The sequence below is a fragment of the Cinclus cinclus genome, chromosome 10, assembly GCF_963662255.1.
Source record: "Cinclus cinclus chromosome 10, bCinCin1.1, whole genome shotgun sequence".
In the NCBI taxonomy this organism is placed as follows: domain Eukaryota; kingdom Metazoa; phylum Chordata; class Aves; order Passeriformes; family Cinclidae; genus Cinclus; species Cinclus cinclus.
In genome coordinates this window covers 1681771-1709747 of record NC_085055.1, presented here as the reverse complement: position 1 = coordinate 1709747, position 27977 = coordinate 1681771, and the positions used below count along the sequence as shown (strand labels likewise).

General features: G+C 50.9%; 3 protein-coding genes across 4 annotated transcripts; 2 read left to right on the top strand and 1 right to left on the bottom strand.

Annotated features, from left to right (window-relative positions):
• The first annotated feature begins 1883 nt into the window (after positions 1 to 1883).
• LOC134047917 (ovocalyxin-32-like) lies at positions 1884 to 8878 on the top strand. Its single transcript, XM_062499388.1, has 6 exons — positions 1884 to 2120; positions 5947 to 6009; positions 6924 to 7098; positions 7733 to 7869; positions 8568 to 8630; positions 8720 to 8878. The coding sequence occupies exons 1-6, from the start codon at positions 1884 to 1886 to the stop codon at positions 8876 to 8878; spliced, it is 834 nt and encodes a 277-aa protein (XP_062355372.1).
• Positions 8879 to 11535: 2657 nt separating this feature from the next.
• Positions 11536 to 27045, bottom strand: GFM1 (G elongation factor mitochondrial 1). Of its 2 annotated transcripts, none has more exons than XM_062498893.1 (18): positions 26962 to 27045; positions 26221 to 26373; positions 25790 to 25922; positions 25183 to 25387; positions 24381 to 24497; positions 23761 to 23911; positions 23304 to 23458; positions 22442 to 22526; positions 21648 to 21785; positions 21100 to 21201; positions 20951 to 21007; positions 20506 to 20643; positions 19773 to 19855; positions 14698 to 14860; positions 13857 to 14001; positions 12740 to 12900; positions 12198 to 12251; positions 11536 to 11942 (listed from the first exon to the last, which is right to left on the bottom strand). In XM_062498893.1, the coding sequence occupies exons 1-18, from the start codon at positions 27013 to 27015 to the stop codon at positions 11811 to 11813; spliced, it is 2226 nt and encodes a 741-aa protein (XP_062354877.1). In that variant the 5' UTR covers positions 27016 to 27045; the 3' UTR covers positions 11536 to 11810. The 2 variants fall into 2 exon arrangements, with proteins under 2 accessions (XP_062354877.1, XP_062354878.1); XM_062498894.1 differs by having other exon boundaries at positions 21693 to 21785.
• Positions 15019 to 22152, top strand: LXN (latexin). Its single transcript, XM_062498895.1, is given in 7 exon segments — positions 15019 to 15363; positions 16404 to 16466; positions 16897 to 17071; positions 17602 to 17738; positions 18794 to 18856; positions 21990 to 22111; positions 22113 to 22152. Coding segments are annotated over 7 exon segments (822 nt in total). The 5' UTR covers positions 15019 to 15141.
• Positions 27046 to 27977: the final 932 nt, after the last annotated feature.

Below are 27977 nucleotides of genomic sequence, written 5' to 3'. Positions count from 1 at the left end.
GGGCAGGAACGGGACAGCAGGTCAGGGGACAGCAGGTCGGGGGACAGCAGGTCAGGGGACAGCAGGACACAGCTGGCACTGCCCAAACCCTCCCCCAGTACCAGCCGAGGGCGATCAGCCTGGAGATCTCAGTTCGAAAGGGACACCAGCGCTGCCACCACAGCGAGGATAAACAAGAAAAATGTTGGTTTCTTCCAGAAAAATATTGGAGACAAACGTGGCACGTGTCCCAGTAAGGAAAAAAGTGATTCTCCAGCTAACCTTGACACCAGGCAGGGACACCTTCTGTTCGTCCAGGTTGCTCCGAGCCCCCTCCAGCCTGGCCTGTGTGAAACGTGAACGTAGAGATACAAACTGTTAATTACAGAATCTATTTCAGGAGGGAAAAAAAAATAATCATCAAATTCAGGAAAATTAGCTGGGTGGTATAAAAAACTGTAATAAAGAATAATATTGTACCTTTACTGTAATAATTCTTTCCCTCACTTACGAATGCCTCAGAAATAGTGAATTTCCAGTGTTGTGAAAAAGCATTCCAGTAATAAAAAGAGACTTAAAGCTCCACAGGAGACAGTTTGAGTCCTTAACCAGAGTTTTGATTTAGTTTTGATTTACTTCTCTGAGGTCCCAGCCCAGAAAGCTGCCCCCGTGCTCATGCAGAGCACAAAAACAGATTCCCAGCTGCACATACAAACCCTCATCTGCTCGGATGGTAATGAAGCAAGTCATTAAATATCAGCTTTTTTAACACAGGAAGTGCTGCAGTCTTTTACATTTTACCACATTCAGCCTCTCCAAAAGAGATGCTTCCAGGAGGAGCAAGGCAACAAGCCCACTCGTATCCCAAAAATAATTTTAAGGGAATCTGGCTGCTTTCTCTGTTTTTTTCTTCATGTTACCAAGACATGACTGAACTGGTTCCAAAAACTTCACTAAGTGATATTTATTCCAGAGATGAATGCTTCTTCTGCATTATATTTGGAATATTTCAGCTGCGTCCCAGGCAAAGTATGTCATGGTCTGAGCGAGGCTCTGGGGTCTGGGGAGGTGTTGAGTTGTGGTAATGCTGAGAAGGAGCTAACTGCGTTTTCCCAACCATTACCTGTGTTTGCTCTGATCTGTGTCAGGATTACACATCTGGCTTGAGCTGCAGGCTCCCTTCAGACAAATCCTGTGACCCTCAGTGTCCCTGGCTCCCCTCAGAACCCCTGGTCCTGCTCAAGTTCCACCATCTTTCAAGTCCCCCTGGCTCCCAGCCCACCTTGAGTACCCCCAGTTCCCCCTCGAGTCCCCCTGGCTTCTCTTGGACCCTGACACCCCCTCAAATCCTTCTGACTCCACCAGAACCCCTGGTCCCCTCAAATTCCTCTGCTGCCTTCGACTCCCCCGGCTCCCCTTAAAACCCCCGGTCCTCTGAAGTCCCCCTGGCTGCTCTTCGAGTCCTCAGTCCCCTCAAATCCTCCTGGTCCCCCTCAAATCCTCCTGGTCCCCACAGGGTGCCCCAGGCTCCCCTCAGTTCCTGACACCCCTCAAATCCCCCTGGCTCTCTTTAATTCCTGACACCCCTTAAGCTCCCCTGGCTCCCCTCAGTACCCGACACCCCTTAAATCCCCCTAACTCCCCTCGCAAGTCTCAAACCCTTTCAAATCCCCCAGGCTCCCCTCAATGCCCAGGTGCCTCTCGAGTCCACCCCAGTTCCCCTCAAGCCCCCCCGGCCCGTGGGGGCTCTGGGGTGGGAGGGCTGAGGGAAGGGAGGCACCGCGGGCCGGGCCGGGCCGGGCCCTCCGGCGGGCGCTGCCAGCGGGCGGGAGCAGCGGGCCGGGCCCCGCTATTTGTACGGCGGCGGGGCCGGGCCCGCCCCAGTGCCCAGCGCTGCCCGCACCATGCCGGGGCTCCTTACCCTGCCGGGGCTCCGTGCCTCACCGCCCGCCTTCCTCCTGCTGCTGGTGCTCGTGTTTCCCCGTGGCTGCCCCGCGGCGCCGGGCGCCGGGCAGGAGCTGGAGCCCGGCAGCCGCTCGGCCGCGGCGGCGGCGCGGGTGGCCCTGCAGTACCGCAACTTCCAGGCGGGATCCCTCGGCGGGCTCAGGGCGCTCGGGCACGTCCGCAAGGCTACGCTGAAGGTAAGCGGGGAGCCGGCGGGGTGTAAAGGGAAAGACGGGAGAGTGTAATTAACAGTAATTATTGCATTAGTGTTGTTACACGGAACCGAGCTTAGCGCGTTCCCACGCAGGGCATCGGGCGCCTGCCGGCGTCCCTCAGGAGCCGCTGCCCCATCCTCGGGGACAGCCGGGACCGCTGTCCCCTCTCGCTCAGGGTGTCCTCAGGGATCACTGTCCCATCTCCCCTTCCTCAGGGACACCCGGCTGTCCTCAGGGATCACTGTCCCATCTCCCCTTCCTCTGGCTCTCCTCAGGAGTTGCTGCCTGGCAGTCCCTCCCTCATACCACGAGCTTCATCTAAAGGCGATGCAGTTCCCACCAGAAAATAAATCTACCTTAGTCTTCCATAAATCCCATGGAAGTGAGGGGACAGAACGGGACAGGAGTCCCAGCGAGGAGCAGCTGCAGGGACAGAGTCTCCCCATCACCGGGAACTTGCTGCAGATGCTCGAGGTGGTGCTCCGGGTACAGCCCTTCTCCTCCTCCAGGTCTGGGGAATTTTATAGCTTATTCACTTTCTGAAAGTACTGGATCAGGCAGAAACTTCTGGGGAATGTTTGTCCCGGGCTGTAGATCCTGGAAGGAATGCATCACCTTCCTGGAGAGCCGAGGGATCGGATTTAAATCCAGCCCTGTGCTCCTGCTGCTGGGCAGCTCTTGAGAGCAAGGGCTGCTTGTTCTGAATTCCCAGAACAAATTCTGGATCCTGGGTTCTGCTGGGCAGCTCTTGAGAGCAAGGGCTGGTGGTTCTGGTTCCCAAAAAAAAAAAAAAAAAAGTCTGGACCCTAGACTTTACTGGGCAGCTCCTAAGAACAAGGGCTGGTTGTTCTGGCTTCCCAGTCTGAGGTGCCAAAGGCAGCACTGGATTCCACTGGATCCTTTCCAGGATCTGGAGATCTTCCACCACTTGTCCTGTGCAACTCCTAAAACTGAGTCAGGGGGTGTAGTGTTAAATCTGCCCTTTCAAAAAAGATATTCCAAACCCACCAGAAATATCGAGGATGTATTAATTAATGCAGCCCTTGTATTGCAGAGGTCACTGGGTGCTGACCATGGAAGTGCTCCTGGGATATTAAAGTTTTCCTGTGAAATTGCTACAAACACTTGCAACAGGAATCCTCTGTGTTATTTTATATTCTCCAAAAGTGCTCCTTCTGTATTTCCTGGGCACTTTGCATATGTCTACATGTAAATATTTCCATAAATAAACACCTGTACCTGGCTGAAGAATAAGTGAATATTTGTGGGGAGGGAAAGGGGTTTTTCCACCCTCTATCAGCCACCTGCCTCCAGATACAGGAAGGAAAATAATTAACTTCTTATTACAGAGAATTGAAATTGCTCCTTATTTCCTCAGTGCTGGGTGCTGTGGGAGCTCCCTGGAGCCACTCTCTGCAGTTTATTTCTTTTTTTTTTTTTTTTTTTTTTTTTGCACACTCTGTGGAAACAAGAGGATAAATGCACTAAAAGTGGGAACTTCCTTCTTTCCTGTCCTCCCCTGGAATAAAATGAAAAGAATTTCCTGGAAGGAATTTGCTGTATTACGTGAAGGCAAGAGGCAGAAATGTTGGGATTGGAGGTTTTGTTTTTCTAGGTTTGTCTGGTTTATGATTATTTTTTGAAAATGGGCTAATTTCCTATTGGCTATTCTATTACTGGATCTTGTAAAATCAGTACAATTTTTTGGTAGAATCTAATAATGAGCACTGTAATTTAATACTAACTTTATTAGCCCACGAGCTGGTGGAACTGGTAATTGGAACCAGCACTGGGGAAGTCTCTTAGATGGGAAAGATCTTTCAAGTTCAGGTAAAATGAGACTTTCTTTCCTGGCAACAAAATGCCAAATGTGGAATAATCCTTACCTTGCTGTTGGATGCAGATGATTTTTGTTGTCCCTTATTTCTTCTTGACTGAGGATCTTCTAGGAAACAGCAGCTCCTGGAGGTGTTGTCCTGCACTTTAAAATACACTTTTGATAATGAAGAATTGGTTTGTGCCAGCTGAAGATCCCAGAATTTAAAGGGAAGCTTTTGAGAGCAGTTTCCCATCCCAAGCTGTCCTGGAAATTCTAATTTAGGAATAGGGAGGTGAAGGGGAAAAGGAAAAGCCAGGTGAAATATTGATTAAAATGAACCAGAAAATCCCATTTTTAAATATCCGTGTGGACATTGCACAGGCTCACCGGGACACAAACCGATTTAAACTCATTGCACACCGATTTTAACTCATTGCAAACCCATTTAAACTAACTCATTGCAAACCCATTTAAACTCATTGCAAACCCATTTAAACTCATTGCAAACCCATTTAAACTCATTGCAAACCCATTTAAACTCATTGCAAACCCATTTAAACTAACTCATTGCAAACCCATTTAAACTCATTGCAAACCCATTTAAACTAACTCATTGCAAACCGATTTAAACTAACTCATTGCAAACCCATTTTAACTCATTGCAAACCCATTTTAACTCATTGCAAACCCATTTTAACTCATTGCAAACTGATTCCTGGGGGACCTGCACTGACTTTGCTGTTTTGGCCTTCCCAGGACTAAAATCTGTCAGGAAAGTTGCAGTAATTTGGAGCCCGGAAGTAAAAGAATCCCGTGACCCAGATATTGAGTGGAGAAATGAATTACTCACTTGTTTTCTTCTATTTTTTGGACTTCTCTTTTTGTTTTCTTCTCTTTTATCTTTGGCTGCTTCCCTGAGGGTTGCCAGACATCCCTGAGCTCTGCTCAGCTCACACTCTGGGATTGGGTAACAGCATTTTGGGATGGGAGTGGGAAAAAATAAATAGTGGAAATACAAGTTTTCCTTCAGGACTACAGAGATTTTTTACAATTATTTTGTGCCAAGTGGAGCTTCTCCCTTCTCCGTGGTGAGCTCAGGAAGCCTCAGGTGTTCACAACAGACTAAATATTTGTTTTATCTGTGTAGCATCCTTTGAAAGCTCTCTAGGCAACAGGAGTAGGGTGGTAGTACCTACTAGCAGTGCTGTGAGGGAACATCTGCTACAAAACCCCCAGAAACAGAATTCTGTGCTCTTCTAATGCTGCCTACTGCAGCTTCTCTCACCTGATCTACAGGAGTAACCCTGGGTCACTGTAAAAATCCCCAAATTTAATCAGATGAGATTAAATCAGACCCCTCTAAACTTAATTTCACTGCAGCCACTCCTCCTTTGGTGATCCTGCATTTCACAAAGCCAGTTTTCACTACTCTGCCCATGCCCCATTGGCACTTTGAGGACAATATTTGAGGCAACACACAAAAAGGGCAGAAGGGGAAAAGGAGAATGCAGAGGAGAAAGAGGATGAGCTCAGACTTGTTGTTAATTTCTGTTTCCTGCACCTCCTTCACGGTGAGATTTGGCTCCACACTGGATTTACCTCATCCTAAAGCTCCAGGAGGGAATTTGATAAAAATAGATTGGTTAAAGGAATTTTTTACCTGCATTTTGCAGCTCTGTGTAGGTACCACAGGCAGGTGCTGAGCTGAGGATCTGCTGTGGGTGTGAAACTCCACTCACCTTTACCATTAAAAATTTCCTGGGAAAAGTGTGCTGGGAACAGGAAGGCTCATGGTTAGAAAAATAACACACAAGTGTTCACTTTGGGTCCTGCAAACAGCCAGAATTGTATTTAAACACCAAGAAATACTAAAAATCAGTGATGTTGCACTCAAACCCAGGGGATTTCAGGAGGGACCTTCCCTCCTCAGGGCTCCTTGCAGGACAAAAGGCTTTAATTCCACTGCTGGCTCCATCTTCTCTCTTCCAGAACATCCCAGAGTCTGGCCACAAGTATTACCTGCACTTCAGCACTGAGGACTACAGGACTGGGGTGAGTTCCTGCTCCTCCTCCTCACCCTGGGCATTAAATCAACTCCAGCAGCTCCAAAACTGCTCCAAAACATTTGTGTCCTGAAGGGATCTGCCACAATGGGAATCTGCTCCTCCTTGCCTGTCTTTGCTCCAAGGCTCACCTGAGTGATCATCAGGCCTCAATCCCAAAGGGAATTCTTGCTCAAGTCACTGAGGCAGCCAAAGGCCTGACTGGAGCTGTGCAGTGGCCAGTGACAATGTGACAGTGTGGGCTCCATTACCCCTCTCTGTTCCTGTTCTCTTTGTCTGCTCCTCGTTCCTTCTCTGCTCCCCTTTTCCTCTTTTCTCTGCTCCCCTTTTCCTCTTTTCTCTGCTCCCCTTTTCCTCTTTTCTCTCTCTGCCCCCCTTTGCCTCTCTCCCTCTGCTCCCCTTTCTTTCTCCCTCTGTCCCCCTTCCCCTCTCTCTCTGCTCCCCACACCCCAAAATGGCAATCAGGAGTTGACAGCTCCACGTTCTTTCCAATTCCACACTCCTCCACTCACCCTGTCCCAGCTGTCTGCAGTACTTTACTGTCCTCTTCCTTTACACTCATTTTGTAAAGTTCAAATGATTTTCAGAACTTACTGTGAAGCCTTGGATTGTTTTTGTTTCAAAGCTGGCACCATTAAGGTGCCTGTTATCAATTAATGTTATTTCTTGAGCTCTCACATGTTTCCAGGATGACTTAAGAGCATTGTCATGTCCTGAAAGCAGGACAAGCATTAATTAAAACCTTTTGTTAAATCTCTTTAGCCTTGTGGTTTTAACCTCTTTCCTGAAAAAAAAGAAAATCCTTGACAATTTCCTAACCCCTGAACAGCTTCATACAAAGAGTGAGTTGCTAGTAAATAAAATCTTGATTAAAAATATCAGTTTTAAACTCGCCCTTGACAGGAAGATGCTGGAAACTGCCTGGCTACAGTGCTGTATCCAAAGAAAAAGTCTCCTCCTGTTGTCAGCATCAAGTGCTCCCACACCAAAGACCAGAAGGAAATCCAGGAGGAGGACAACAGACTTTACCAAAAGATGAAGCACCAAAACAAACCAATAACTGGAAACAACATTCCAGGTATTCCAGTATTCACCTGTATTCCATTTTGTCTCCAAGGACATGAGGGACACAGGCCTTTGAAAAGGAGACACAGGACTGACAGCAGCACCCTGAGCCCCTCCTGCTGCCAAAGCAATCCCAGCTCCCTAGGGATTTTGGGGAGAACAGAGCCCCTCTGGATTTCCCTCTGGCACTCTCAGCACCATCCTGTGAGGGTGGTTTGGGTTTAAAAGCAGCTCCACACCACTGCTAAGTGCACCAGTGCACATTGTCCTCCAGGAATAACAAATGTCCAGACCCACACACCTCCCCAGCCGTGCCCCAGAGATTCAATCACAGTGACCAACACAATTTGAACATCCTGGGAAAATCCCATCTTTCCTCCCAGCTAGGTAATGGCTCCCATTATTGTGGATTTTTGAGTTCCTCACCTCCTCGTGGGGATCCCTCTGTTGGCATTGGCAGCTCTGCCACTTTATACTTGCCTGGAGCTGCAGGTTTAGCATCACTCCCCTCCCTCCTCCCAGTGACACGTCAGAGGGAAGAGCCCCATCCAGGAGTGCTGCCGTGCCAGGCAAAACTCTCTGAGCTTCATCACTTTTCTGCTGCCCAGCCAGAATTAATATTATTTTTTCTTCTCCTTGCCTTGCAGACAGCTATGGCAGCATTGAGCTTGCCCTGGAGCCAGTGTGGGCTCTGGCTGTGGCTGGCAGCAGCTCCATCATGTGGCAAAAGTCCACGGAGACCTTGGGATACTTCCTGGCCCAAGTGAAGTCCGTGAGGCAGTGGGTGAGTGGGGCAGGGGCAGCACAGAGCCCTGCTCTGAGGGGATTCCCCACATTCCCAGGGCTGCTCCTCAGCCGCAGCCCCACCTCTCCACGAGCACCCGGTCCAGGTTTTGCTGGGAAAATTGTCCTTAACCTGGATGTGCAGGAGTGGCTCCTGCAGGTGCTGAGCCCCACAGCTCTGCCCCTGGCTGTGCTCACAGCTCACACCAGGCCCTGGCTGGGGAGCAGCTCCAGCTCCTGCAGCACATCCTGCAGCACATCCTGCAGCACATCCTGCAGCACATCCTGCAGCACATCCTGCAGCACTTCCAGAGCCCTCTGGCCCTCAAGCCAGCTGGGATCCACAGGCAGGAGCCACGCTTGGCTCCTCAGCTCCTTGGCTCCTCAGTCTCTGAAGGAGACGGTCATGTACTCCTCAGGTTGAATTGAGGGTTAAATTCTGTTAATTAGCACCCGGGTTCAGTGCAGACAGGCTGCAGAGCCACACAGCTCTTGGTGTCCTCAAACATTCCATGCAGGAAGTGCTCCCAGTTCCATCCTTCCACGGTGAAAACCCATCTCCCTGCAGCCAGCAACCACAGGCATGGGGCCCTGCTCACCTCCTTCCCTGAGCTCCAGTAAATCACAGCAGACATGACATTTCAACACTCTAAACCCTGTGTTCCTGATAATTCTTTTCTTTTTTTTACACCTGCCCAGATCAGGAAAGATGATTTTATTGAGTTTGACTACACTGTGCTACTGCATGAAATTCCAACCCAGGTAAGGAAGCGCAGGTGAACAACCCCTCCTGTCAGCAGGAGATGAACTGCATCGAGATGACAAAACGTGTGCTTAAATCCCTTCTCCAGGAAATCATTTCCTGTCACATGCGCCTGACGTGGCTCCCCGGGCACCCTCTGAAAGTGAAACATTTCTGTGCTGCCCAGAGCCATGCTGTGGATGAGGGATCTGGGGCAGAATCTGGATCAGCTGCTGGGCCTGCAGCTGAAAAAGGAGCAAATTTTTAAGTGAAATCCTCAGTTTTGTGGATATAGATCCAATCAGCAGATCCCTGTGTTGAAGACCTGGAGCTGGGATCATCCTTCTGTGCCAGTCAGTGCATGGGAGTGGTTTCACTCATCTGTTCTGTGCCAAAATTAATTCCTGTCACTTCTTCAACTGTGAGATTCAAGTCCTGCAGCTCTGCCTCAACCCTCCGCTACTCCATATATACACAGATGAACATGCAGCAGTTGATTTCATGTCACTGATAAACTGTTCCTTAAGAGTTTGTAAACTTAATATATTTTGATAAAAATCGTGAGCAAAGTGTTAATCTGGCACTAAGAAAGATCTGCCTACTAATTTGTTGTCATGTTTTGGGCTAAAATCTTGCTGATTTTTAACTCACATCTCAAATAAACCAACTGCCATCACTCAGGGTCGAGGCTGGGTTTTCTTTCTGCTGCTGTGGAGCCCAAATTTCCATCATCCCTGTGACCCCAAACCCAAACAAGCCTGCAGAGTCAGGGGGGCTCCCTGGGGATGAAAGCCCACCTTTGGGAACAGCTCCTGCGTTATTCCTGCCATGTCCTGTCCCACAAAGTCATGGCTTCGTCCTTTGTCACCAGATTCTCCAGCTGGGTTCCCAGCAGATCCATCACTGTCCCACCTCTGCTCACTGGGATTGTGCCAAACTGTCCCAAACTCACCTTGTTTCCCCTTTAGCCAGCTTTGTGGCAGGGTAAATCAAATCCTTCCCAAGAACACCAAGTCCCACAGGAACAGAAGCTCTGTTCAACTTGGGGTGGTTTTCACAATCCTCGAGCTGGGATTGGGAACAACAATTCAAGGACTTCACACAACAGCTTTCCCTGGATGTTTTTAAGATGGGTGACGTCAGCTTCCCAAATTCCAGCATTTTACACAAATAAAAGATTTTCTGACTGAAGCATTTTCCCTCAGCACCCAATATACTCAGGGAAGCAGCATTCCACACCCTCCTGTTTTCCTGCTGGGAGAACATTTATCATCAGAAGTGTGAAATCAGGGAGCAAAATTCCAACATTCCTTAAAGGAACAGGTGATTAATTTTTTTTTTAATTAAGCCAAGAAAATAGGATGGATTTGGCACTTTGGGGCTCTGCTTTTGTCTCCTTACTTTGTTTCTGCCACCTGCTCTGCAGGGCTGGAATAGAGGATCAGGCACTTCCCAGGCACCAGGGTGGTGGAACTGGCTGCTCACAAACTCACAGCAGTCAAGGAGTTCCACAGGAACTTCTGGATAAGTTAACAAAGCTGGTGGAATTCGAAGGAAAGGTCTCCCTCAGCTGCTTTTAGGTCAAGATTTCAGCCTGAAACCTCAAATCATACAGCAAAATTCTTGGGGTTTGTTTCTTTTCCAGGTTTGTGGAGAACCAGTGCATGTGGCAGAACTCATCAGCCAGGAATTGACATCACAACTGCTCTAAACATAACATAAACCCCAAGAATATAAATATAAATCACATCAATAGAAATAAACCCCAGAAATACAAGTAAAATCACACCCACCATGTTTGTGTCTTGTCCTGTGTTCACACAGCTTTTATCACTTTTATCAGACATCTCCAAATTTTGGGAAAAGTGCTGCATTTGCTTGTTTTGAAAAGCTTTCAAATGTCAGAACCTGCAGGGCTTTTCTGGAAATGAATTCCAGCTGAACGTTCCCAAAAACAAAGCCATGGATGTGCAGGAATGATGGATTTGTCCCAGGGAAGCACCACATGGACACCCCACATCTTGCCTGGGATCCCTGAGCAGCTCCAGGCCCTGGCAAATCCTTTCCCAAGGTTTCCAGAAATGATTTTCCAGCCCTTCCGTGAGAAGCAGCCTGGCTGCTCCAGTTGTTCCAGTCTGGGAAGCAGCAACCCCAGTGCTGTGCCAGGAATGTCACTGGGTTTCAACTGGAACTTCACTCCCTGTTTGCTGGAATCTGCAAAAACACTTTTCAGCTGAGTAGGGCAGGAAGAAGGGAAGAAAATTCAACGTGGACATTCTGGGAATAATTAAAAATACAGAATTATGGGAGTATCTTCTCACCCAATCCCTCTGTTTTGTCTCTGCTTTGAGTCAGAGAAGTCAAGTGATTCCTGAGCTGAACATCAGCTGAACCCTGGATTGTGGGATTCTGGGAAAAGGGATCTTTGGATTTCTAACAAACCCCTCTGGATTGTGGGATTCTGGGAAAAGGGATCTTTGGATTTCTAACAAACCCCTCTGGATTGTGGGATTCTGGGAAAAGGGATCTTTGGTTTGGATTTCTAACCAAGAGCCAAAAGCCAAGTCCATACCATGAATCCACATCCCCAGCCCATTAAAGCCACATTCCCAAGGCACACAGTAATTCCATGTTGTTCCCAGCTCTGGGAAGAGGCAGCTCCTCCCAACCTCCTTGGCAACTCAGCTCCATCCTCATGCCACCAGTGAAAATGGATTTGGTGACAAGCACTGAGTGATGGCTTTGCCCAGTGGCTTGGGACTTTGGAGGACTCTGTGCCATTTCCAAAGGATTTGGAGAGGAAAATTCCATCTGTTCCCTGCAGGGAATCTGGAGCACCACATGCCAAGTGATGTCCCACTCCCCGTACCTGCCCAGCAGCTCTTACCTCAGTTTCCTGGTTTAACATTTCCAAATAAAGATGTATCAAGTACAAAATAAAATTATTTTAATAGATTCTTAATTAAGACAAATCTCAATCACATCATCAGCCGTGTTTCAACATCCCTTTGTGACAAGAGCATTTACATGTGAGCAATCCCGTGGTGATCCCCTGGTGCTGCTGACTACGCCCAGAGGAAAGGTTTGATGATAAAATTCCAACTCCAAATCCCACCTTACCCAGCCAGCCTGGGCTGCTCCCATGGCTTGGAGAAGTGAGCTGTTGGAGGAACTGTTCAGTGGACTCCAGAGGAATCCCATCAGTTCTTGGCTTTGCCCTTTTTGGCAGGAAGTCTCCCCGTTGCTTCCAGGTATTTGTTGATGATTTCCTCCTGTGTGCTGGCTGAACAGGGCTGGTATTTGGAGTATTCCATGGTGTATTCCCCTTTTCCCTGCAGAGGTGGGAAAACAAAGTGAGGATGGGCCACGTGCAACAACCTCCTGTCAGTGAAGTGACACCCAGGATCCTCTCCAATCCCACCCAAACAAAACTCCTCGGGTGTGGAGGAATTCCACAGGCAGGGATTCCACAGCTCTGGTTTGGTTTGATCTCATTCCCTGCTGCAGCTGCTGTGGGTAGGATTATCTAATGAGCCCAAACTTCCAGAATCAAACACGCTTTAGCAAAAAGGACCAGGAGGACTCACCTCTGTGCAAGACCTCAGCTCGGTGGCATATCCAAACATGTCATTCAGTGGCACCTAAAATCCAAACAGATTTGCTCGTAATGAGGTTTTTTACATCACTTTTGAGCTAATTAATCCCAATTATGACATAAAGAGTCAGTGCTGTCTTTAAACAGCTCTGATGTAATGGTCTGCGGTTGTAAAGTTTCTATTATTTCAATTAATTTATATTTGCAGTGTGTTTTCAGCAAGAAGCCTCAAAAATCTGAGAGTGTGAGTGCACCAGGAACTGGAACATCCTAAATTCAGTAATGAGTCAACCAGCCAGGTTTGAGCTATCTCCAGACATTCCTCCAAGGATAATTTGGGAAGCAGAGGGACGTGGTTATCCTGAGCCCCTCCCCACCCAGCAAGAAAACACCCAGCGATCCTTTCCAATCATTTTGAGGAGGGAGATAAAAGAAAAAAAACCACTGGAACTGAGCCAGCCCACAACTGTATCCATAAAAAGTGAGGGAAACAAGGGAGCCCAGCCCAGGGAAAGGCCAGGTGAGCACACGGACCTCAGCATAGAGAGTGAAGGATCCCTCGGAGCCGTCCTGGCCCGTGATGACGCCGTGCCGCCGGTTGATCCCAGCGATCACCGCTCCCTGGAATTCCGTGGGAGCCGTCACCTCCACGGCCATGACGGGCTCCAGGAGGCGCACAGCGGCGTTCTCCATGGCTGGGAAAGGAGGGAATTGAGAATCCAGCATCAAAGGTGAGCATGGGCTAAGGCAAGCTGCTCCCACAGCACAGCACAGGGTTTGTCACACTGAGCAGCAGCCTGGGCTGACAGAGAGGGAACAGGGACAGGACAGATTCAAAACCTGGGATTTCACCCAACGAGTTCCAGCCCAAGCTGCTGGAGCTTAGGTCAGAGAGTTGAGCAGCCTGAACTTTGAACCAACCCTAAGTGCTTGCCCAGGAACATTTAAATGGGTATTTAAGGTGAACGTGAGAACAATAAAGGGCTTTTTGTCACATGTCTCTGTCTCAGACCCAGCACCAGCTGATGTTACAATGGTTTATGGTTAATAAAAAAGTTAATGGTTTATAGTTAATAAAAAAAAAACAACACAAAAAACATGGGAAACCAGGGAAAAGCCATGAACAACACATGGAATTCCAGCTCCTGGCCTTTCATTCCTGGGGCCATCATCACAGAATCATTAAAGGTAGAAAGAACCTCCAGGATCATCAGGACCAACCTGTGAGCACCTCCAGGGATTGTGACCCCATCACTTCCCAAGGCAGCCCCTTCCCTGTTTAACCTCTCCTTCAACAAAGGAACTTTTCCTAAAGGCCCAGGTTGATCAAATGTGCTCTTCCTACCCTGTAGGGATGAAGCTGTTGGTATTGCTTTACTGAATTCTAGGAAAACAGGATTTCCTTTGTACAGTCACAGAAATTATTGTGCCTCCCTCAGGAATTCTATAAAGTCTTGTACAGGTTCTGCTCCATAAAACTGGGAAAGGTTTGGAAGGTTTGGGGGGGGGGGGGGGGGGGGGGGTGGAGGGAGGGATGGATAAATGGATAGGGGAGGGGGGAAAGAAAAGGGAGAAAGGGGGGAAAAGGCAGGAAGGACTGGTGGGGGATGGACAGGTGGGTGCTGGAACCCGTGCCAGCAGGAGGCTGTACCTTGTTTCAGGGCCCCCTCTCCTGCCCTGATGAAGGAGATCTCGTTGGAGTCCACCATGTGGTGGGCTCCATCCTCCAGCACGAAGCGCACCCCGGAGATGCGGTGTCCTGACACCAGCCCCTTCTCACAGGCATCTCGAAACCCCTGGCAACGACACCCCAGAGTCAGCAGCAGCAATCTGCAGCCACTCCTTGGCACCTCAGCTTGATTCCACAAACAAAAATCACAGAACAAGGGAAAAACGGCCTCAGGATTTGCCTTTTTAAGGGATTCCATGGCCAAACCCCAAAAGAATGCTCAGCGTGGAAAGAGCTCTTGCCTGGAGAACAAGATTCCTTTAAGACTAGGTTTTTGGGGTTTTTTTTTCAGGATTTGGCAAAAATCTTTTAACTGTTGCACCATGGAAAAATGAAGGAATAATTGTAGGTTATTACAGGAACTCCAAGATGTTGGTAGGTTAATTAAAGCTGTGTGTGATAGATTATACAGTGAGACAGTCACAGAGGAGATAAAGAATTTGGGAACTGAGGCAGGAAATGCAGTTTAATTACAGCTTCCTCCATAACTGGCCTCAAGGAAGTCACAGAAGTTGCGTATTTTGGGGTTGGGAGGAGAATTGTGGGACCACAGGAAGCAGTAGAGGCCAGGAAAAAGCAGCTTGAGCAGGAGGCTCTCACAAGGGAAACAGAAGCAGCACACACCACCAAAGGAAACAGCTCCTGAATTTACTGGAAACCCCAGGAATGCAAGACACGAAGTAAAACCACACAGCTGCGAGCCCGGTACTGAAGGAAAACAAGAGGAATCAGGATTTTCTGTATCACACAGAAAGGTCTGTACCTTTTCCACAGCGGGCACGAACTGCTTGGGAATGTTTGTGCCAATGGTTCTGTCCTCAAATTCCAGTTTGGTGAAGTCCTCCGGCTCCAGGGGCTCCAGCACTCCGATCACTTTGCCGTACTGGCCCGCTCCTCCCGACTGCTTCTTGTGGGTGAACTCAAACCTAAACCCCAACGATCCCCCAAACCGCAGCTTTACACGGAAAACATTCCCATTCTGCGTTTCACACGAGCGCAGACCGCCTCGGCTTGGAAGGGAATTTAAATTTACAATTCCACGGGCGGGGACGCTTCCTGCTATCAGAGGTTGCTCCGACCCCCGCTCAACCCGGACACTTCCAGGGATAGGGCAGCCACAGATTCCCTGGAAAACCGGCGCCACGGCCTCCCCACCCTCCCGGGGAAGGATTTGCTCCCAGTATCCCTCCAAACGCGGCCCGCAGGGATGCGCTTCCCCATCCCGCGGCTCGGAGCCCGCCCCGCCCGCTCCGGCCCCGCCCGGGCTCTTCCTGCGGCAGGAGGAAGCGGCTCCCAGGCCATGGAGCTGTGTCCGAGCCACTTCCCGGCTGCCCGGGCCGCGGCCCTGGCCCTGGGCTACCTGCGGTACCTGCGGGGCGGCCCCGGCCGGGGGCTGGAGCTGCGGGAGCTGCGGCGGGCCCGGCGCCAGGTGAGCGGGAGGGACCGGGAACGGGACCGGGAACCGGGACAAACACGGGAACGGGGACCGGGAACCGGGACAAACACGGGAACGGGGACCGGGAACCGGGACAAACACGGGAACGGGAACCGGGATTGGGACCTGGCACGGGAACGGGAACCGGGACCTGGCACGGGAACCAGGACCGTGGTACCAGCTCCTTCCCACGGGGAGGGCAGAGCACAGGGACAGCTGCACACAGCTGTGCAGTGTCCCCTCCGGGGACATCCCAAACCCAGCCGCTCCAGGTGACCCCGGCCCGGCTGGGTGATGTCCCAAGGCTGTGTCCCTTTGGGGACCCCGGCAGGAGCTCGGTGTCACCGTGGGTGGGTCCGCGATGTGGAACACACCCCGTGTGTCACCGGCGGTGACAGCAGGGCACAGGGAGCCCTGCCCAGGGCACGGCACCGGCACCGGGCCAGGAGGAACCTCCCAGGCAGGAGGAGGAGGAGGAGGAGGAGGAGGAGGATGGGTGCTCCTGTGGGTGCCAGGACACATCTCAGCCCTGCCCTGGGTTTGCAGGGACACCTGGCACTGCAGGGACACAGCAAACCCCCTCTCAAAACCAAGGGTACAAAAAAATCCCAGCTTCTCCCTTCTTTATAGCCACAAAAAGACAGGGCAATTGATCCAATTCATAATAACCTGCAGAATAGAATTAATAGAAGGAAGCACTGGAGGCTTTCAGGTATTTAAGCAAGCAGCAAATTCTGGGGTAGAATCACACAGGAGCCCAAAATTGGCAGTTCAGGGGTGTTCAAGGATAGAGGTGAGCGTGGAGAGGCCCTGGCACAGAATGCCCATCCCTGGAAGCGCCCAAGACCAGGTTGGACACTGGGATTGGAGCAGCCTGGGGTAGTGGAAGGTGTCCCTGCCATGGCAGGGCTGGCAGTGGTTGGGATTTAAGGTCCCTTCCACCCCAAACCATCCTGGGATTCTCTGACTTTGTCCAGCATGCAGCCATTCAACATTTGCCAAAAGAAATGTTATTAATATTTTCTCTTTTTTAGGACATTGATGATGTTGGGCACAAGTACTACCTGGAACTGGAGCTGGAAGATGTGCTGGACAAAGTGAGTCAGACTGCTTTAATTACACTCTGTGGACACAGCACTTCATATTTCAAATCATGCTCCTGATTCTTCTGTACTGCCAGTCAGGCCCCAAAAAGGCTGAATTTTACCCAAAAGGAATCCACTGCCCACGTGGTACCTTGCACTACACCAGCAGACAATGCTGCAGGGATGACAAGGGCATTTCAGTGTCACTCAGCTCCAGCTGAGCAGCACAAGGGACATTCTGCACCCCAACCACTGCAGAAAGCAAATCCTACCCTTAAACATTCACAGGAATGCCAGGAATTTAACTTTGTCTTAAATCTCTCCAGGAGCAGACTCAGAAAAAACAGCAGCTACATAAAAATCCCATTTTCAGAAGTGCAGACCGCCCTGGTTATACAGATATTCAATTAGATAATAATGCACATCATTAACTCTGCAGCAGGACAGGACTGTGAAGTGCACTGCTGAGGTTCTCTATCACCTGGGCAGCAAAGCCTCTGCCCCAGATGTGCAGCTCACAGTGCAGGGAGAGCTCAGGAGCACAGAGGAAGCAGACAAGGAGTTCTACAATCGGATCAGGAGCCTGGAAAAGGAGCTTGTGGCAGAGAACATCCCAGGTACAACCCAGGGCTGGGAGAGGGTCCAGCCTTCACCCTGCTGCTTCCCTTTCTCCTTCTGGGGGTCTGCAATCACAGCCACTCCATTTATTCCTGATTCTGGGTGTTCTGGAAAACCAGCTGGCACTGTCACGTCTTCCTGCTCCCTCTGTGTCCTGGCACAGCACATCCAACACCCCAAATGTACAGCCAGGGTGAGAGCCATCCCTGCCTTCCACACCTGGAATTTCTATTATGGAGCAGGACACCCTGGCAGTGTCCCAGGCCAGGCTGGATGGAGCTTGGGGCAGCCTGGGACAGTGAAAAGTGTCCCTGCCAGGGCAGGGGAAACACTGGATGGGATTTAAAGTCCCTTCCACCCCAAACAATTCCAGGATTGTGTGAAGTGGGAGGCAGAAAAACTCTGTGGTGATGGAGCAGCTGTTCCAAAGGCTGTGGAAGGTTGTGTGACTTGAGCAGCAAGCCCAGTGTGAGGTGATAATGTTCTGTTAAGGGCTCTCTCTAACATCCAGTGTTTATTTTGGTTCCAGACAGCCACGGGAACGTTCCCCCAGCGCTGGAGCCCATCCACCTGCTGGCCTGGGTGGCCTCTGGCTACGTGACCTGGCAGAATTCCACTGAAAACACCAAGTTCCACCTTGCCCAAGTTAAACACGTGAAGCAAGTGGTGAGTTCCCAGCAGGAACAGAATCCCAGGCTGCTCTGGGCTGGAGGGACCTCAAAGCTCATCCCAGTCCCCCCCAGCATGGGCAGGGACACCTTCCACAGCCTAAGGATGCTCCAAGCCCATCCAACCTGGCCTTGGCTTTCCCTGGGAAAGTATTCAAGAGCTAAGCAGTTGTAGCAAAGGAGAATTAATTAAATGAACAGAATTCTACAGATCTTCCTCGTTTTGCTGTGTTCTATTGAGAAAAATCTATTCTGGGTTAGAAATAACCCTAAAGTGATCATCAGCTTTAAATTCACAGCAATTTCCCACAAGAGCCAGGAAAAAGCAGCAGGATTTAGGACTCCAAAAGCTCCAAATGTTTTGCCTCTCTGAACAGACTGAATTCCCAGGAAGTTCTGGGCCTGAAGGAGACAGGAATTATTTGTGGGAGCAGGATTTGTGAATGTTTTGCTCCCTCTGATGGCATTTTAGAGAACTTGCAGCTGCTGCAGGGCTGTGCACCAGCAAGAGTCCAAAGCTTTTCAACCCCTCTAGCAATATTAAGGATAAAGGAGAAAAGTAGCTATTAACTAAGCCAGCTGTCATCTCTCCTGGGTAAATGTTTTCCATTTTCCCTGAAAAACACAGGAAAATAGTCTCTTGCAAAGGCCAGGGTTTATTTTGTCACTCAGAATCCCTGACTGTCACTCACTGTACAGCCTCTGGAGTGTCCTTATCCTCCTGACAATTTTATTTGGGATTGTTTGGGTTAAACTGACACCTTCTAGAATGAGGTGTTCCCATCCCAAAGAATTCCTGGCAGAACTGGTCTCTGTGAGGCAGGAATTAGAATTTTAAAGCTTTACATTCAGTTTTGGAGTGCACAGAAATTCAAACCAGGAGCTGTAATTCTGTTACACTGCCTGAGCTCCACTTGCTTCATTTGTGATCCTGAGCTGCCAGTTTTATCTGAAATCCATCAGGGAATTTCTGTGATAACCACAGAGGACTGATTGGCTTTTTCTGAGGTGGGAGAATCCCCAAATTCACCCCTTTTCATCCTGTCTTTCCAGAAAAGGAGTGATGAAGATCTTCAGTTTGACTATGTGCTTCTACTCCATGAAATGGTGTCCCAGGTAAATAATTTTTTTTTCCTAAAAAGCCTTTTTTGGGTGTTTTAAGGCTGCAGCTGTGTGAGCTCCAGCTCAGACACAGACCTGACCCTGCAGGGTAAGCTCAGGGTCCCCATCCCTGCCTGTCTCAGCATTCCAGGAACAGCAGCAGCAACTTCCAGCTCTTTTGGGGCTTTCTTGGGAATGGCTGAGGTTCAAAACTGGTCCCTCACAGCTCTCCCTTGGGATAGCCCAGTGCCAGAGTGGGGCAGGGATAAAGGGAAGGGAAATCCTGGGTGCTCAGCTGAATTCCAGCTGGGCTCTGGATGCCTCCATGGCCCAGGACAGCACTGGTGGCCCAGTACAGAGACCTCAGCAATCCCAGTAACTCCCAGCAGAAACTGGCTCCCAGAACAGCATTTACATCCTGTCCTATTCTCCATGAAAATTTTGGGATCTGAGCAGGTGTTTTCATAGGAAAACCACAGAAAATTGGGAAGAGAAGCTCTTGACTGTAACAACCCAGGGATCTCCCTCCCAGCTGCAGCTCCACTGCTCCTGACCCCCTGCACTCCCACCACTCCCTGGGGTTTCATTCCCAGGTTTTCCATGAGGAGAACTCCTGGCTGGTTGGAGGAGGGCAGCAGGGGGTGCTCACTGTGCTGTGTGTGTCCCACAGGAGGTGCTGCCCTGGGAGGTGACCGTGCTGTGGCACCCCCAGCGTGGGGCACGGGTGTCCCAGTGCCAGGGACCAGGAGCAGGGAACACCTGAGCAGCCCTGGGAGCAGCTCCAGAGCTCCCAGCCCGGGAGGAGGCACAGAAGGTGATGGGAGTGGGGATCTACCATGGTACAAGATGTGAAATTCAACCTTCCTGGGCCTTTCTGAACTGAGAATGCCAAAGGAATTTCCTCAATGCAACAATTATAAGGAATACTCACGGCACAGGGGCAGAGATGTTCTCCCTGAAGGCAACTTTGGGCTTCCCCATGGTGCAAGGACAACCATATTCCCTCTCCATTCTCTGCAGGAAAAAGCCAACAGTGATCAGGGTGATTCCACTGGGAATTATTCAGTGACTTCATCAGGATTAAAAACTTTTTTTGGTTGGGGGTTGGATTGATTTTTGGGGTTTTTCATTGTTTTTAAATTAACAGATTATTCCACATCACGACCTGCAGCTTCAGATGCAGGAAAAGGAAACGGCGTTAATTATGCTATTAAAATTCGACTTTTTCAAGGCAAAAATCACTTTTTCTTCATTCTGTCAATATTTAAGATACATCTTGTTGTGTTAAGATTAAAATGCAGACATCAGCTGGAATGAAACAAATCCCTGTAACTACTCCTTTCTCCCTACACCAGCTTTTATTAGGGAATGAAACATTTAAAATCACAGAAACAGAGGATTTTTCTGTAGAAATTAATTACAATTAGGTATTATTAATTATTATAAGCAAAGGCTGCTAGAGCTGCAGTGTTTAATACATTTTTTATGGATTTGAACCAAATCCTAAAAATATTCCAGGCAAAAATTCCTTTTAGAAGCCTTCAGAATGGAACCACTGGAGAGAAAGAACCTTCAAAAGTTGATTTAAAAGTTCCCACTTTTCCCTAAGCAGCAGGAAGGAACAGGGAGGGGGAAGAGTCCATGGAATGTGCTTCCCAAATTACCTGGGCATAGATTTCCAGGTGCAGCTCCCCCATCCCAGACACAATGGTCTCCTTGCTCTCCTCATCAAAGTGGATCCTGAAGGTGGGATCTTCCCTGGTGAAGCGACCCAGGCCTTTGGAAAATTTATCCAGGTCATTCTGAAACACAAGCCAAGATTTACTCAACATCCAGGAGCCATTCCAAGAAAAAAGCCTCAAGTTTTCCCATCCAGTGCTGAGCATTTCTGCTCTTTGGGGTTATTTTATGGATTTTATAACTCTTGATTAAGGTGTTCAGTATTAAGTTCATGTTTCTGCTTGAGTGACAGCGTCCAGCTCAGCCCTGGGGCTAAAATCTTGGATATTTGGGATAAAACACTTTCAAACAGTGCTCAGTGTTCCATAAAATCACAGAGCAGCAAAGGGAGGGACCTCAGGGAGAAGAGGTCGATCCAAAGGCTCCTACCTTGTTGGAAGGCTTCACAGCCACGGAAATGACGGGATCAGGGACGTGGATGGATTCCTGTGTGGCCAAGGAAAAGGGGATGATGAAAAATTCCAGCAAAATCCTGGTGACTCGCAGTGCCCGAGGCAGCCAGGGCAAGGGGGGCTCACCATGGAGATGTCAGTGCTGGTTTTATCTGTGAACGTGTCCCCGCTGGCACAGTCGATCCCAAACAGGGCACAGATGTCTCCAGCATAAACTTCATTTACATCCTGAGGGGAGGAAAACTCCTGTTCACACAACGCTGGGATAAGAGAAGCTGTGGCTGCCCCTGGAAGTGCCCAAGGCCAGGCTGGACAGGGCTTGGATCACCATGGGACAGTGGAAGGTGTCCCTGCCCTTGTGGCTGGATGATCCTTAAGGTCCCTTCCTATCCCAAACCATCCCAGGATCAACTCTCGTCTTTCCCTCACATCCAAACTCCACCTGGATTACACAAGACCCATAAACACTGTTTTAAAAACCCCAGCCTGCAGAAAAAAGCCCTGCAAATCTCCCTCTTTATTCAAAGGACAAAAGGCAAGGCTCAGCTCGGATTAATTCGGGATCAAACAAGAATCCAAGCTGTTCAGAAGCAAAGAGCATGCTGTGCTTCAGGCAGGGCTGACCCATCAGGATTAGCCAGGGGCTGGCAGCCCATCCCTAGGGATGCACTCACCTCCATGTTATCCGAGTGCATCCTGACCAGCCTCTGCACCCTCACCTTCTTCCCCGTGCGGGTGTTGTAGATGTAATCTGATTTCTTCAGCATGCCCTGGTACACCCTCACGTAGGTTAACTGCCCAAACCTGCCAGCCTGCAAGCACAAGCCACCAAAATCTCATCATCCTGGGAACCAACCAGCACCAATTCCAAGCACCAGCTGCACTGATCAAATGTGGTGCGAGTTCTTCATGCTGCAAATGGAAGATTTTTTTTTTTTAAACAGCTTTCACCTGGCTCTGCAATGGAATTTGGCAATTTTCAGAAGCAGTTTTTCACTCCCAAACCTTCCCAACAGAGGCACGTGTTACCATGGAATCTGTCCAGCCATTTTCCATGTTCCAAACAAATCCTGAAGTGCTGCTCTCTAAGTAGCAAACGATTCATTTGCTTAAATCTCTGTACTTTTTCTTCTCTGACTCTCACATCCCATTGTTTCCAAACACAGGATTTTCCCCTGAAAATATTTCAATTAATCCAACACCCCCCCAAATGTTCAAGTTTTAACCAAGAAAACCAGGAAACACTTGAGGTCCAGAACCCACCCTAAAGTTCCAAATTGGCAGCGTTTGTGCATTTTTATGGTTGAAGCCTTTTTTTTTTAAAAAAAAAAAGAAGATAAATATAAATACAACTACAAATATAAATGTATTTTCAGGATAAAGTGACTTCAAAGTCTGCTGTAGGTAAGTTTTGGTAGCACCATCTGGACCCTCTCCATTACCTGTGGGAAGGAGCAGAGTGACTCACCTCCAGTTTGAAGGCAAGGCCAATAAAAGGCTGGGAATCATCACGAGCAGAGTTCAACAGGAACTTGGTCTGGTCCTGAGAATCCCTAAAAAGGAGGGATCAGAGGGAGGTGAGGTTAGGAAGCAGCACAGGAGTCTCCTCTAAACATTTACAGGCTCTGCTGTTGGGGTTCACACATCCAGGTGGGCTCTGCTCCCAGGGAACAGGGACAGGAGGAGAGGGAATGGCCTCAGGCTGGGCCAGGGGAGGTTCAGGGTGGAATCAGGAAGAATTTCCCCATGGAAAGGGTGGTGAGGCCTTGGAAGGGATTGCCCAGGGAGGTTTGGTGTGCCCATCCCTGGAGGTGTCCAAGGAATTCCTGGATGTGGCACTCAGTGCTCTGGCCTGGGTGACAAAGGGAGGATTGGGCACAGCCTGGACTCGATGATCCTGGAGCTCTTTTCCAGCCTCAGGGACTCTGGGATTCATGTCCATAAGAGAATAAAACACTATTTACACACTTGGGATGTGCTCCCTCCTCTAGGCAGGCCTGGCTTTAATTAAGGGCTGCCATCAGTTCTAAAGATTATCTGACCATCATTGTCCGAATGTAACCCTGAATAGGTCAAATCCCAGTACAGAGAGTAACCCTCAAATGAGAGGGGAGCTTTGGGGCTTTGTGCCAGATTGTGATGGCTTTGTTTGGTACTAATGGTAAAGGATTGAGGATCTTGTTAGGAATGTTTCCTGCTTTGGAACTACTCCATGGAATCCCAGAGTGCTTTGGGTGGGAAGGGTCCTTCAAGCCCATGCAGTGCCGTGGGCAGGGACACTCTCCACAGCCCTGCCCCTGGACACTCCTGCTGCTGCTGGGTGCACTCACCCCTGGTTGAGGAGAGCGTAGTTCTCCACCTCAGAAGGATTGGGAAGGTATTCCAGGACAGCATCCAGCAGTGGCTGCACCCCTTTGTTCTTCAGAGCACTTCCCACGAGGACAGGGGTGAAAGATTTCTGCAGCGTTGCCCTTCGAATGGCCAGCTGAAAAATATCCCTGTGAATTCCTCCTGCAGGACAGCTCAGATAATTCCCTGGCTCTCCTGGGCTTCTCCACTCCTGGAGCAAAGAGCTGCTCCCACAGTCCCCTGGACACCCTCCAACACAAGGGCTTCCCATAAAACCAGAATTCTTTCCAATGCAAAGCAAAACCAGATTGGGAATGGGGGGAACTGGAGTTCAGCTGAGGTGACACAACTCCAGCAAACTGAATTCCTGATACATTTATCGAGGAACGAGGGGACAGGGACACAGGTGAGGGACAACAGCCAGCACAAGGAGGGCACCTTTAACTGTGCAGCTGTGGGAATCTTCTCCTCCAGGAACAGCTCCCCCAGGTGCTCATCAGCATTGGCCACGCACTCGATGAGCTCCCGGCGCCGCTCGGCAGCCTCGGCCCGCAGCTCGGCCGGGATCTCCTCCAGCCTCAGGGTCTGGCTGCACACACAGGGAACACTCTGACTCCCAGAACTGCACAGGCTCCACCCTGCCTGACAACACCCCACCCTTCGCCTGGGTCCTGGGGAAAAACCCCCCGTGAACACCAGTGTGTAGTCTCTGATGTGGGGGAGTCCTTCCCGCTCCTGGCAGGACCTTGCAGGGATCAGGAAATCCTCCCAACAGCCTCACCCACAGCTTGTCTTCATCCCAGGGAGCCACACACGCTGCAGGATCCCATCATGGAGCAGTCTCTTGCTTCTCCAGGTGGGAAGTGTGTGGCTACCACCCCTTCAGAGCAACCAAGTCCTGCTGCAGCCACCCCCACCCAGTGCAGGACCCTCAGCCCCAGCACAAGCTCATTCCCAAATTCCCAGAAGAGCTGGGTTTCATCTCTAAAGAGGAACTGCAGGAATTTCTCCTGCAAGGAGCAGCTCCAGCTAGAAAAGAAGCAATTTCCAGGACTTACCCAAGTGCCCCATCAAAATAGATTGCTTTTTCTTCAATGAGATCTATAATTCCTTTAAAGTTTCCCTCCAGCCCAATTGGAATCTGAACAAAAGCTGCGTTGTGTTTCAACTTGGATCTGAAAAAGGGGAAAACGGGAATTATTGAAGAAAAAAAGTAATTTCTGTCTGTGCTCCATATTGTCTTTCAGCAACATCCCTCTCCCACAAAATCCCTGTGTCTTGTCCTCTGGATGTGCCCCAATCTGCCAACACGGATAAAAAACACCCAGCTGTGGTTTGGGGCTTTGTATCCCACCTTTTGTATCCCAACAGGCCCAGGGAGAAACTCCCATGGGAAAGACAGCAGGGGAAACCAGTTTGAGACTGATTGCTTGATTGAGGGAGTTGCTTCTCCCTTAAGGAGTTTATCTCATGGATCCAATTAGGCAGGGAGTAAGCAGGACCTCCAGGAATCCAAACCACCCCATGTCACCTCCCTGCTGGAATTTCAGCAGCACCAGGATTTAGGGAAAACTAAGAGGCTGCTTTCAAAGCTGGTCCTTTCCAAGAGCTGGAAGTGTTGATACAGTTCCATCAAAAAAACAAACACCAAAGCCCAGCCCTTGGTCACTGCAAGTCTTGGCTGACACCAATATTTGGGGGGTTTTTGGGACAATGGGGATTTATCCTGGGTCAGATCAGGATTTAACCTCGAGTCAGGAGCTCTCCAAAATGCAGCTCCCAAGAAAAGCCTTTCCAATATTGTTCCTAATGACCCACCACGGCAATGGAATTTCAGGAATCATTGCAAATGCCAAAAACCTGAGCTGCTGCACTGCTCTGGCCGGGTTGGAGCCCATCCTGTCGAGTTTGTTGATGAAGGTGAGGAAGGGGACGTTGTAACGCTTCATCTGCCTGTTGACAGTGATGGTCTGGCACTGGACACCTCCCACAGCACAGAGAACCAGGATGGCTCCATCCAGCACCCTCAGAGACCTCTCCACTTCAATGGTGAAGTCCACGTGGCCTGGACAACAGATAAAAATGATAAATGCATTGGAAAGGAGCAACAGCCAAGGGAATCACACTGAGTCCCATCAGCTCAAGAGAAGGAGCATCGAGTCATGGAATGCTTTGGGTGGGAGGAACCTTAAACCCCATCCCACCCCCTGCCATGGCAGGGACACCTTCCACTATTCCAGGGTGCTCCAAGCCCAGCCTGGCCTCGGACACTTCCAGCTGCTCTGGGCACCCTGTGCCAGGGCCTGCCCACCCTCTCAGGGAACAATTCCTGCCCAATAGCCCATCTAAACCTTCTGTCACTTAGAACCCATCCCTCATGTTCCACCACAACGAGGGACACAAAGATGCACCACGTGCCCTGTGCCCATGAGGAACAGCACTCCCCAGGTGTTCCAGCTGCCCTGACCTGGCGTGTCGATGATGTTGATGTTGGTGTCCTTCCACATGGTGTAAGTGGCTGCAGACTGGATGGTGATGCCCCGCTGCCGCTCCAGCTCCATGGAATCCATGACAGCTCCAACTCCATCCTTACCTTTCACCTTAGGAGACAAAAAACCAAGTTCAAAGAGTTTGCTAAGAATTCTTATCCTACCCCTGGAAGTGTCCAAGGACAGGCTGGACTAGGCTTGGAGCAACCTGATCGACGGAAGGTTGCTCCAACCATGGCAGGGGGTGGGACGGGAGGGCTTTAACTTCTCTTCCCACCCAACCCATTCCACAATTCTGTGAATCCATGTGCAGGAGTGATGCTTATGGACAGAGCATCATCCCTCATGCAGAGAGGAAAAGCAGCACAACGTGGAGGTGCACAGGTCCTTGATGGGGGCTCAGCCTGACCTCATGCATCTGTGCGATCCTGCCCGTGTAGAACAGGATCCGCTCTGTCAGCGTCGTCTTGCCGGAGTCGATGTGAGCAGAGATGCCAATATTCCTGATCCTCTCGTTGGGAAGGACCCCCGAAGAGCAGTGCCTGCAGGAGGTCAGCAGGAGCTGCGAGGCAAGAGAAGGGCACTGGGTCAGCCAGGAGTGGATCCCACACAGATCACAGACACGGCAATGGGACAAGGGGAAACGGCCTCGGGCTGTGCCAGAGAAGGCTCAGCTTGGACACCAGGAGGAATTTCCGTATGGAAAGGGTGGACAGGCTTTGGAAGGTGCTGCCCAGGGAGGTTTGGAGTCCCCATCCCTACAGGCACCCAAGGAATTCCTGGACGTGGAACTCAGGGCTGGGGACAAGGTGGGGATCGGGCACAGCTCGGACTCGATGATCTTGGAAAGCTTTTCCAACGTGATTTATCCTGGGATTCACAGTGCCCATGGCTAAACTGCCACACCGCTTCCCTAGGGCTTCCTGGCACCTCAAACCGAGTTCCAGAGTCACCTCGGAGCTCTCACTACCCCCGCCCGCCCCGCTGCTCACTCCCGGTTTCCCTGTCCCCATCCGTGTGATCGGCGTCTGCTCGTTCCCTGCAGCTGCCGCGGCCCGTCCGGGGCTGTCCCTCCATCCCTTCGGCTCCCGGCTCCCTCCCCTCCCTCGGCCGCCGTCCCCTCATGCTGGGGCGGTGCCGCTGCCGGTACCTGCATGTGCCGCGGGCGGCCCGGGGCCAGCCCGGCCCGTAACACCCTGAGCATGGCCCCGGCTGCGGCTCCGGCTGCGGCTCCGGCTCCAGCCCCGGGTCGCTCCCGCCTCTTCCGGGGCTCAGCGCAGGCGCCGCGGCCCGGCCCGGCCCCTCACGGCCGGGGATGGAATGAGGGAGGGGAGGGGAGGGGAGGGGAGGGGAGGGGAGGGGAGGGGAGGGGAGGGGAGGGGAGGGGAGGGGAGGGGAGGGTCCCACCGAACTCGGCCCCTCACGGCCCGGGATGGAATGAGGGAGGGGAGGGTCCCACCGAACTCGGCCCCTCACGGCCCGGGATGGAATGAGGGAGGGGAGGGGAGGGTCCCACCGAGCTCGGCCCCTCACGGCCCGGGATGGAATGAGGGAGGGGAGGGGAGGGTCCCACCGAACTCGGCCCCTCACGGCCAGGGATGGAATGAGGGAGGGGAGGCTCCCCCTGAGCCCATCCCGGCTCCCCCCTGCCCCTCACGGCCCCTCCTGGAGCGGCAGCGCCGGGCGGGAGCCCCGGGGCAGTGAGGGAAAGGTCCCTCCGAACCCGGCTGCCCCCGGCCCCTCACAGAGCGGCAGCCCCGGGGAAGGAAGGAACGAGAGGAGGCTCCCGCCGAGCCCGTCCCGGCTCTCCCCGCCCCCTCACGGCGCTCATGGAGCCCCAGCACCGGGCGGGATCCCGAGGAAGGACGGAATGAGGGAGGGGAGGCTCCCGCCGGGCCCGTCCCGGAGCACTCTCGGGCTCACACGGAATTCTCCCCCTGGAAGGGACGGATTTCAGCCAAGGGAGCGGGATGGGCGGCGGGTCCCAGCCCCTGGAGCTGGGGAGTGATGAGGGATTAGGAACAACTGGCCCAGGGAAAGGGGAAGGCAAGGCTGGGTGGAGCACAGGTACCCGCTTGGAACACGCTGCTGAAGTATTAAAGTATATTCTTCATGTAAATTTTTTTGCCGGGAACTACCTTTCGTACTTGCAAAGGCTCCAGGAGC